The 11,486-nt window shown below is 47.2% G+C and overlaps 2 protein-coding genes across 2 annotated transcripts in view; both read left to right on the top strand.

Annotated features, from left to right (window-relative positions):
- The first annotated feature begins 940 nt into the window (after positions 1–940).
- On the top strand, positions 941–6,835 carry LOC120849836. The gene is made up of 2 exons (XM_040222092.3): positions 941–1,605; positions 6,727–6,835. The coding sequence occupies exons 1-2, from the start codon at positions 1,052–1,054 to the stop codon at positions 6,752–6,754; spliced, it is 582 nt and encodes a 193-aa protein (XP_040078026.1). The 5' UTR covers positions 941–1,051; the 3' UTR covers positions 6,755–6,835.
- Positions 6,836–8,566: 1,731 nt separating this feature from the next.
- Positions 8,567–11,486, top strand: part of LOC120849835 — a 48,720-nt gene continuing 45,800 nt past the window's right edge. The window contains exon 1 of the mRNA XM_040222091.3: positions 8,567–9,208. Coding sequence (XP_040078025.3) covers positions 8,567–9,208 — 642 coding nt within the window. The remainder of the gene's footprint in view (positions 9,209–11,486) is intronic.

The following is an 11,486-nucleotide window of genomic DNA, read 5'->3' as shown; positions in this document are numbered from 1 at the left end:
ACAAGAATCCCAAGAAGTGGACAAGCGTTCAACAGAAAGAGAATCAGCGCTACCCGCAGCTGGTGGCAAACCAAAGATACAAGCAGTAGTTTTCCGCCCAACTTGCAAAAGGAACGTCATGGAATTCACTCCTAGGCAAATCAAGTCCGCCGCTGCAGAAGCGGGAGTTAAACATCTGGAAAATTTTACGCTTAAGTACAACCGAAAAGCGAACACGATAGCTGCAATTACGCAAGACACAACCACCGCAGACGAGCTCACCCAATTCAAGGAAATTTGCACCTCTGATATCAACTCCCCACTATGGAATTCCAGGCAGTGAGAGCACAGAATCCCAACCGATGCAAGGGCATTATATACTTCAAGAACATCCCAGAAGAAACAGACGAAACACTTTTGGAGGAAGTGTCCTGCCGAACACACAACATTATCCAAGCCCATATCTTTGGCCCAAAGAGATCCACTGTCTTGCTTACGTTTGAGGGAACGACAAGGCCGCGCTACGTGCGCTTCTGCAACTTTACATACAAGGTGCACGAATACTGGCCTAAACCACTAGTATGCTTCAATTGCCACCGATTTTGACACCGTGCAGACATTTGCCCCAGCGAAAAAAGCTATTGCGGCAAATGCGGCCACGAGCACGACGAAAGGAACGAGTGCACCCAACCACCAAAATGCAGGAATTGCGGAGGCAAACATCCAGCTACAGATAGGAACTGTCCCAAGCGAACCATCCCACCCTCTTCAGACAAGAACGCTCCACCGAGGACAAAAAAGCCGCTGCCGACTAAAGAGGACATAGAAGCCTGGCCGGAGCTTCCCCAGAAGCAAGAAAAGAATGGCCAACAAACAACAAGAGAGACTCGCTCTTGGGCCGACATGGCAGGGGCTAACCACCAAGGAGGCTTCATCTTGGAGCAGCCGATTACTGTAGGTCTTCATACGGCAATGGAAGCACGATTCCAAGCTCAAGATGCGCGCCTGGACAAACTCGAAGCCATAATAGAAAAACTCAGTGAAACTGTCAACACTCTAGTCCGCGCCCATAATGGAGGACACTGAACAGGGACAAGACACGCAGAAGATGGCTGAAAACCCCCCATGGATTTTACAATGGAACTGCAGGGGAATGCGAAACAAAATGGCAGAACTAAAACTGAAACTCGAACGCATGCAACAGAACACGCCGATAGTCATCATCTTACAAGAAGTTGACATGATTCAACCCAAGATCACCGGTTATAAGACATATCAACTCCCCACTATCATATACAAGAAGAAAAAGTCGGACCTCGGTGAACCATGTGGAGCGACAGCCACGTTCGTCAGAGAGTACATGGCTCAGACTGCACTTGACACTACGCACGTCTGCAATGAACTTCGGGAAGTCATTGCGGTGAGAATTCGAATCAAGAAGATGTCATACATTGTAACAAACGCTTATGTAAGACCTCGTAAGAAAGACGCCGACGACATAAGCTGGATCACCGATCTGGCCCGTGAAAAGAGGAAAAAGGAGCAGCTCATTGTTGCGGGCGACTTTAACGCATGGGCAAAAACCTGGGGCTACCGTAAGAACAGTCAGAGGGGAGACAGCCTAAAAGAACACTTTAAGGCTGCGGTCCCACGGCAGCCATCTTGAACAAGGCGTTAGTTCAACCAATAGATGGCGACACGCACCCGTGGGGTGGCCGAAACATTGGTTCACAGTGGGATGGCTCGAGCACCATCAGGTTCCCCTCGTGGCCTTGCTTGCGCCGCTGTCAGCTGTGCTCAGCTAGCTCAAGGAGCGTGCCCCAGCAAACGGATGTATGCGAGAATAGAGAGTTTTAGTAGATCGTTCCCATGACTCCGATAACGATATCCCGATACTCCGCCACCGCCTCCCTTGCGCATGCATAGTATCGTTATCGGGGCTATCGGAGGTATCGGAACGATCCACTAAAGCTCTCTAATGTCAGGCTGGGTATAAATTGTTGTCTGATATAGGGAGATGCGGTCGGCGGTTGTAACGTGTTTTCGCAATAAATCTTACCAAGAAGGAATCACATGTTGATTGACGTGTCAATATTCTATCAATGAAAATTTCCTCTGCAGGAATGCACGCTCAGTAGACTCAACCGGTGGAAGCGGACGTAAAGTAAACTGCTTCGCGATTTACGGTACTTACCTCACCATTTTAATGACGACTAAAATAACGTCACGAAATATTGTGTTTCACGGGGTCCGGAAGATGTTGTAAAGGTTGTTACATTATAGTTCCCGGAAAACAAACGCCGTTGCAATATTTCGGAAGTACCGACACACATTATGTTGTAAGTACAGCTTAGGGAAACCATCAGAAGAAATAGGAAGACGTTTATTTGCAATGAAGACGCTATGAATGAACGGCGTTTAGCGACGGCAAGTTATGAGCGTTCGGGAATTTATAAGTTGACGTGATTGCTAACCATGGACATGCGGACAATGAAGACCAGTTTTGTCGGGAGATGGTGTTGTGGTGATGACCGGATATCGGACGACTCATGGCAGACGAACAAGCAAGTTTCTTCTCGGCGATTGGTAAGTGTCCAGTTTCAAGCACAACACGTGGCTACCGACGTTGTCGACGTTTCGAACACTTACCGCTTTCGACAAAAGTCCTGGCACCTGGGCTAACTTTGTGGAAAGACTCGAACAGTAACTGAAAACGATCCACTATTCAGTCGGTGGGTGGCGAAACGTATCCACATCTGCGGAGTCATGTACGATGCGTACTCTAAGTGGCTGGAAGTTTACACGATGTCTGCCACGACGTCCAAACACGTCATTGACGTTCTACGGTCTCTTTTACCTACTTTTGCCCTACCGAAAATACTTTTCTCTGATAACGCGCCAAATCTTGCTTCAAATAAAATAAACAAGTTTTTGAAGAAAAAAAAAAAACGGCATCAGGCATCACATTAATGCACCATACCATCCTGCAACTAACGGGCAAGCAGAACAGATGGTGTGCAAAACGAAAAAAAAAATCCCTTTTGAAGCTTACGGAAGAAGCAGTTCAGTGAAGAATCGCCAGGTTCTTGTTCCGGCAGCACGCGTCGGTCTCATCTTACACGGAAAAAAAACCGCCGAAGCAATATTCGGCGGAAGAATAGCCACACCCCTCGATCTCATGATACTATCGCTTACGAACAAAGATCGAGAGATACCCACATCGGGAGTAATGGCAGTTTATTCGGTCGGACAACTCGCCTACGTGAGGAATTTCAGCGGAAGTCTGGCCTTCCATGTAAAACTTGAGTAGAAAAGGCTCTATGTTGGTTGACCAGGAGGTGTCATCTCTCTGAATAGGTTGGATATCAATGCCCTTAAGTGTAAATATAACTAAATCACAAACCTTTCTTTGCGTATTCTGTAACTGCCCTTGTATTTGATAGTAGAAGCTACGGTGGTGATCTGGACCTTTCACACCAGACTCCTTTTTCTTATTTTTCGCCTCATACTCCTTTGCGGTTTAAGTATGCTTCAAGAATCTTTTGGAACGGGGACACTTTACGTCAACGAGGCCATTTGTTCCAAGTAGTCAATCAGGGAATGCTGCTAGAAATCCGTCCCTCATATTAACGAATAAGCCGCGCTTCTGCACAGTGCAGTTTTCCTGTTCCACGTACAGTTGTAAAGCAGCATCCTCATTGATTCTACCATATACTGTTGCGGGTGAAGAAAGTCTTTGGGCACACGATACTTGAAACAAGTCTGGCACTGTACGTTGTGGTTCAACACCCATTAATGTCGTCGTCCATATAGAGCCTCATCATTTAATCATTACCTCGTCACCTCATATTGCTCTTCATCAACAGTAAGTACAATAGGCTACCGCCACATTACAATCCAAGAATTGAAAAATTAAGTCGTTCGGTCCTTCAACCAGTTTATAATTTATATAATGTTATTACGTTACATTACCTCGAGACGATCGACGTCCATTGTCGATCTTCAAATACTTATACCTGTATTTAAATTAGACGCACAAGGGGGGGTTGGTTGACGAGTGCATGGTCTAGCTCACACCAGCTCGGAGCACTGGGAGCAAAAGCTCGCGCTGCAGAAGCCACCCCACCCCTGCCCGTTTCGATCTGGAAGAGCATCGTACCGGCGTGCGGTCGTGCATCACTACTGCGTGGCGCACGTTGAAGACCCCAGGTTTTCGGTTGTACCGCACTGGCTAAATTGCTCATCTACAGCTGAGACACCAGACGCCCACTAAGGCAGACTAACTTCCGGCTGAATAAACATACACACAACAATTTGCAATTAGACGCATAATAACCAAGAACACAGTGTGCCGCCTCTTTTCTTTGGATGCCTTTTTTTCTAAACCATGCGCAAGCTCGTGCGTTCTCTCTTTTGAGACGGTTAGAACGGTCGCGTATAAAACCCGCGTTTCTCATACCCGCCCGCTTCCTCCTCTCATTATGTGTATTTGGTTATAACTAAATAAGCTATAATAATGGTGTATTATTCACATTTACTTTCAGTTTCAGTCAGGGAAAAGGAGTTTCGCGGCAACTAGAGCCAATAAATGAGCTGCGCTTAGAGTATCGGCACTCTCTTCCCCGACAGTGTTGTGAACGCCGCCATTTTGGTGCTTGTGCAGAGCAGGCGCAACTGCCGATCGTCATGATTCAAAAGTGCGACATCGTCAGCATTAGATTCGGTGTTAGGAAGCTCATGTAATGTTGTTTTGCTTTGTCGCAAACTGTTTAAAGTGGGGGACGGAAAAGCGTTTCTTGTGATTTCAGATAAAGCTTCAAATAACTGGCAACCATAATTTTAAGCCATGCTAAGGCCAAGCGTGGCTACCCTGAATCGTAACTTATTTAATAACACTATTCATGCTCTTCTTCAAGAGGCTTGTAATACCTAGGGTGCCTCAATGTCCTTCTGTTTAGGGTGATGCCACCCTCTGTAGTACCCGATGCCGACAGCACGCGCTCACGGGGAAAATACAAAGAAATCGACGAAAACAAAATGTCGCCATAGCACAATCAGCGCCACGAGCGCGTGCAGGGACACGCTCTTTCACGCGCTTCTGAACAAAAAATAAAAATAAAAGAGGGGGACAAAATGGCCAGATGTCGTGCTCCACCCTAAGCAAAGGGCACATGAAGTGCTCACCCAGTAATACCTGGAGGGGCCATATCGTAAACCCCGTGGATTCCACAAGCCACTACCTTTTGACACCTGCCTCTTCTTCATTGTTCCCGCTTGTGCCAGTAAATTAGCTACGGTTCAGAGTAACGACACTTGGCCATATTGTGGCTTAAAATCATGGTTGCCAGTTATATGAAGCTTTATCTAAAATCACAGGAAACGCTTTTCCCTCTCTCACAAATGTTTAAACAACCCGCGACAGAGCATTGCAATATTGCATCACCTTCCTAGCACCGCATCTAATGCTGAGGAAGTCGTACTTTTAGATCACGATGATCGGCAGTTGCGTTTTCTCGGAGCAATGGTGGCGCCCAAAACAATTTTGGGGAACGGAGTGCCGATACTTTAAAGCTCATTTAGTGACTCTAGGCATAAAGTGAACTCGGGTGTATTCTTTTCCTCTTCGTCTTCATTGTTTATTGATTTCAATCATATCGAATAATGAACACATTATATCACGCTACGCTTGTGTAAATATTGGTCTTAGATTTATTAGCCTGACCCAGTACTTAAACCATTCAGTTATCGATAGTAAATCTTCCAATATATTTTTTAAATGTGAGGGTAAAAAGACATAGAGATTGATGATGATACAGACGCCAACGCCGCCCTCGGAAATTTTTTGAACATTAGAAATCAGCAGTTTGTCTGCCATCCACCAGGTAGCGCAACAAAACACCCAAACAGTTTTTAATTGTTTTTAAAATTAGCTAAGCTCTACACCTATTAAGAAACCAAAGCAATATCATTGTGAAAATTTAATACATCGCAATGTATATCTATTCCAAACTATAAATGTTATTAAATGCCAATAAATCTGTTTGATGTCCAAAACAGATATGCGTCAAAAACAGGTAAGTTTGAAGGGCTCCTGGAGCGTTATGACTTTGAAAATGAAAAAAAGCCATCGTCCACCTCTTGGGCAACCATTGTAGCTCTAAATGTTATAAAAGATTTTATCATAGTTTAATTATTTCTTCAGCGGCATTTGAACTACCATGACACGAAGCACAAAAAAGTGCTGCGTTTGATATAGAATATCTAAACAAAAAAAATTTACACAACATTAAATTTTTTTCTGCATATTACCAATTTTAAGCACTACATCTGTAGCTAATTTCATTGCCCTAGCTCTTGTCAATAAAAACATATTTGTGCGGAAAAATGTCAATTTTAGGGCAATATTTGGTGGGATGAAAAAAACAAAGTAGTGCAAACATCAAAAAAGTGGATCGTTAGATTCTGCTCCGACATCATCTTAACAAAACTGCTATATTGGAACCGTGCTACCTTTAATGGATCGTTCATAAAACATGAACTAGCGGAGCAAGTGATGGTCCGCGCCATCATATTCGCAACGCTACAAATGCGCATGGACAGTAAAAACCAACACATACATAATATCAAATGAAAGAGGATTGCATTGCCTTTCAAATGACATCAATCCCACAAAAACAGTATTTAAAAGGAGATGAGTAATGGCCTGCCGAAAAGTACCTAAACTGCCACATTCAGTGGGACCGTGGCCTTAAAAGAGCCCAACTCCGCCTACTGAACAAAAAGAAATCCACGACCAGGTTCGGAAACAACGGACGGGAAACTTCACCGGACTTAACTTTTTGTTCATACAATACGAGGATCCAATGGCAGACCCTGCCAGATGCGATGGGAAGCGACCACTTTCCAATTAAGAACACCCTCGCTGCTGAAAGGCCAGTGACGAGAGAGACGAAATTTATCCAGTGGGACTGCTTCAGAATGGCCTTCGAAAGAGAAGACCAAGAACAGAGCATCGAAAGCAGGATCTTCAACAAAAATTTACAACGTCAAGGAAGAAGCCCCGGATCCGGACCTTCACCTCCTTAACCTATGGGCCAGCAGGCTACAAGCGCAACAACGATATCGAAAGAACAGGAAGAACAAAGTCCTGAGAGCTAAGTTCAATGCAGCATTTGCAAAAGCCAAAAGGTACACGATTCAGCTAAAAAGACAAAACTGGCAGAGACACTGCCACAGTTTTAACGAGAAGACCGGATCAAAAAGAATGTGGAGAACTTTTAAGGGTCTCAACAATAAGAAAAAAGCAAAGAAGACAGGGGAGAGCATCGCCCTCAGGCTGGGGATATCGGAGCAAGAACTGGCAGACACCGCTGGCTCCCAGTTCTTCCTTCCTGACAACACCAAACGGCCACTGGAGGACAGACCAGAGTATTCGGAAGCGACACCCATGGACGCTCCCTTTAACATGGGGGAGCTAGTCCAGGCACTAGCGAAGGCAAGGAACACGACGCCGGGCCCAGATCGGATCACCCTGGCCGCCTTGCGCAATCTTCCGGAGAAGGGCAAAGAGCAACTGCTCGAAGTTTTTAACAAGGTCTGGGAAAGCGGAGAAATTCCGGGAGAGTGGAAACACTCAACAGTGATTCCCATCCCGAAGCCGGGAAAACCGCTCGATTCTCTGCAAAACTTAAGACCAATATCCCTCACTTCAAATATGTGCAAGATTAAGGAGAGGATGCTGCTGGCTAGGATCACCTGGATGTTGGAGGACAAGGGCAAGAACGAATCTCCCGCCTACTCTTTATTTTAGACCGGATTCAGACCTGGCCTTAGCACCACGGACAGCATAGCCCTCATTCACAAAGACGTGCTGTCCAAACAAACTTCTAATAGACCGAAGACAGTGGTGGCAATTGACGTAAAAAAGGCCTTCGACTCGGTACCTCACTGGGCAGTGATTCGGGGAGCCTTCAACAGAGGCCTCAGGGGCAAATGCCTACAGTTCATCAGGTCATTCTTAACTGAGCGAACTTTTTCTGTGCAAGTCGGCAGAACAGAAGGGAAGACCACTGTCCTCACCAGAGGCGTGCCACAAGGCGCAGTGATATCCCCCACGCTTTTCAACATGGTGATGGCGGACCTTGCATTCGAACTGGACAAGCATGAATGCTTAAATTATACCATCTACGCCGATGATATCACGTTGTGGTCAGTCGCCCCAACCATCTTATTGCAGCAACACTACCTAAACGGCGGTTTGGACGCAATAGCCTGCTTTCTGGAGAACATTAATATGGAAATATCTGCCGAAAAGACACAGTACGTAATAGTAGCCAACAAAACGGGCAGAGAAAGATTCAGGTCAATGCGGTTGGACGTAAACGGAACGACCATTCAAAGGGTCCCGGAAGTCAAAATTCTTGGCGTGATTATTCAAGAAGACGGCCGAGCGACCAAATGGTACGATAACATTAGAAGGACATGGAAGAGCACCATTGGAACAATCAGCAAGGTCACAAGCAAATCATGGGGGGCACAAGAACATACCCTCCGAAGGCTTGTACGTGCCCTGCTGGTCTCAAAAACAATGTACGGGTGGAACTACCTTCGCCTCTCTAGGGCTCAGAAGGACGGACTAGAGCGTTTGAACAGCAACGCCAGAAGGCTCATCACTGGGCTCCCTAAGTGTACCAAACTTGAAGATTTGATTGAAATCGCCGGTATCAACAGGCTGAACGAAATTGCGGCCGAGGACAAACTAAGCCAAGTATTGAGACTACAGAAAACACCGGCGGGGAGAAAGATTCTTAACAAGCTAGGATATCAATACGCCACCAACCTGTACGAAACTGCATCCCCGCCATGGGAAGACACCTTCATTACAGAGACAAAGCCCGTCCCTCAAAATATGAGCAAAGAACAAGAAAATAGAAGATGTACTATGGCAAGGGGCCATCTCAAACAAGCGCAAGCCGAAGTAGAATCGGGAAAGTCTGTTTATTACTCAGATGCGGCCGTCTCCAAAGACGTCGTAGCTTTGGCGACAGTTAACAGCAAGGGGGACCTGACCCTCTTAACGCTAAACGAGTCCATTGCTTCTCGAGATGCCGAACTCAAGGCTATTCTTATGGCAGTTGAAAACTCGGACCCTCAACAAGAATGCCTCGTCTACACGGACTCTAAGGCCGCATACGAAGAATGCAGGAACCCATCCACTTCTAACAAGAGTGTAAAGGCCATCAAAGCACGCGTCATGAACCGACAAACAAAGCTTAGTGGTGGTGGTGGAAAACCTCTTTATTGGTCCTGCGAAAACCCCTACCCCTCCGTCACCCCTTCACCAACACACCTACGCACAGTCTGCCGGTGAAGCAAGCGCCGGGTTCGCTGGACGAAACCCCTTTGTCCCTCCAAGTTCACACACATCACACCATCCTTGAAGTCCTCCGGCCAGTCCTGGGTCCCCGATGCCTCATGCCCCCGTTGTTCACAGTCCCACACAATATGCTGCAGCGTTGCCCGACTGTCCTTGTGAGGTGGATCCCAGGCCACCAAAACATTCCTGGGAACGAGGCAGCACATGCCGCAGCACGTGTCATGCTCTCTTCTCCTTCCTTTGATCCCGGCTATGGTGGCCTCACGTGCTCCCAGGAAAGACAAGACCCCACAGCCCTCAAGGACGATGAGCGGACAGAGCGCCGAGAGAGGCTCCATGTACTTAGAAAACAGGACTCACAGCCTTTGCCGGATGGACCCTACTCCCGATGGGACAGGGTCTGCATCAGGCGACTACGCACGGGAACCGCCATGGTACCTAAACGTACTGCAATGTATGCTTGGAACAAGCAAAGACTGAAAAGGTACAGCGGAGAAACTCAGACCCCGCAGACGACATAGACGAAAGTCTCTGCCGACACTGCAGGGTCGTGGCCTCAGAAAATCACGTTTTCTGGGACTGCACAAACATTTTTGAGAAAAAAGAAGAAATTTTACAGACCATTGCCGAGGATCACAGACCAAAGAGCTTGGCGGAATGGACCAAACCATCCGGCTCACCCAAGCATCGAAAAGAACTATTCGACTCCCTCCTTCGTTTCATTAAGGAGGCTCACCTGACTCACTACATTTAATCCCCCTCCCCCACCCCAGTTTCTTTCATCTTATTATTATTAAAGACATTTTCAAACAAACGGAGTATAGCATACAGCAGAGCACTTGCAAGGATTCGTGAGAAGTATTCCTAGCCCAAGCTCCCGAAGACCGTCCATATTTACGTCCGATCGTACCACGATTGTCAACGACGCAAGAAACCATTGACGCAGCCAGCACGACTTTTGCAACCGATTGCACCTCCAACCGCGTCCTTCCAGCAGATCAAAATGGATTTGCTTGGTCTCTTCCCACCGTCGACAATGGGAAATCGCAATTGATGATCTGAACGGTACGCCGAGTCGAAAGCCCTTCCGTCGGGGACTGCTGTTGAGGTTGCCAAGTTCTTCGTTGAATCCATCGACCTCCGGCACGGTGCTTCCGAAGTGCTGATCACATATCGAGGGTCGTCGTTCCTGGCGCCACTGACTCAAGAAATATTCCGACTCAGCCACACAAGCCACCGTCAGACCACTACGTACCACCCTCAGACAAACGGGCTGACGGGGCGACTAAACAAGACCATTGCCGACATGATCTCGATGTACGTCGACTTAGAGCACAAAACGTGAAATGAAATTTTACCACGTCGCATTCGCCAACACTGCGGTTCAAGAGACCACAGAAGTTACACCTTTCCAGCTGGTGCATGGTCGGAAGGTGACGACCATGCTCGACGCGATGCTTCCCCACGAGCTAGCTGACGATGGAAGCGACGACGCCCAGGTGGTTGCTCAACGGGCTGAAGAGGTTCGCCAGCTTGCCCGACTCCGATTTCAAGACCAGCAACATCTCGACGCGGGCCGCGGCCCGCTACAACCTTCGTCGTCTGGACGATCCAGGGTGGCCAGTTCCGCTTATTATGAGCGGATTTGGGCTTCTTTTTTCACCGAGTCGTTGGTAGATTTTTCCAGTCGCTTGTCGCGTTTTTTGGGCTTATTCGTGTTTTTCCCGCAAATATTGTTATTTCGGTGCTCGTCATGCTCATTGACAGCGCGTTTGTAGTCAAAAACGTGAAAAACAGCATGACCGTTTGGCGCCACGGTTAGGTGGCCCAAGCAACCGTCCGTCAGAAAGTACAAAACAATTACTATCCATTCACAAATGTTTTGGCGCCTTGCCCATCCTGCCAGTCGGTCGCGGTCGTCGTGTCTAGTTGCCATTGTATTTTGCGCAAAATGGCTTCAAAGTGGGCGAAGTGTGGCAAAAGATATTGTAAAGAGTGGGAAAAGGAAACGCAGCTTAAGGACTGGCTGCGACCAGTCACCGGAGACGATAAAAAAGCAGCGTGCAAGTACTGCAAGTGCGAGAACCGCGCTCATCATGCCGACCTCGTGCAGCACATGGCAACAGAAAAA

The sequence above is a fragment of the Ixodes scapularis genome, unplaced genomic scaffold (genome assembly GCF_016920785.2).
Source record: "Ixodes scapularis isolate PalLabHiFi unplaced genomic scaffold, ASM1692078v2 PGA_scaffold0__279_contigs__length_252992795, whole genome shotgun sequence".
Classification (NCBI taxonomy): Eukaryota; Metazoa; Arthropoda; class Arachnida; order Ixodida; family Ixodidae; genus Ixodes; species Ixodes scapularis.
Note: the sequence above shows the minus strand (reverse complement) of the source record. Positions and strands in the feature narration are given on the sequence as shown.

Excerpts from the sequence above, each read along its gene's own strand:
- LOC120849836 (XM_040222092.3), top strand. The coding sequence starts at position 1,052 with ATGGAGGACACTGAACAGGGACAAGACACGCAGAAGATGGCTGAAAAC. Across the intron at positions 1,606-6,726 it reads CAGAGGGGAGACAGCCTAAA|CTTAAAAGAGCCCAACTCCG; the intron begins AGAACACTTTAA and ends TGGGACCGTGGC.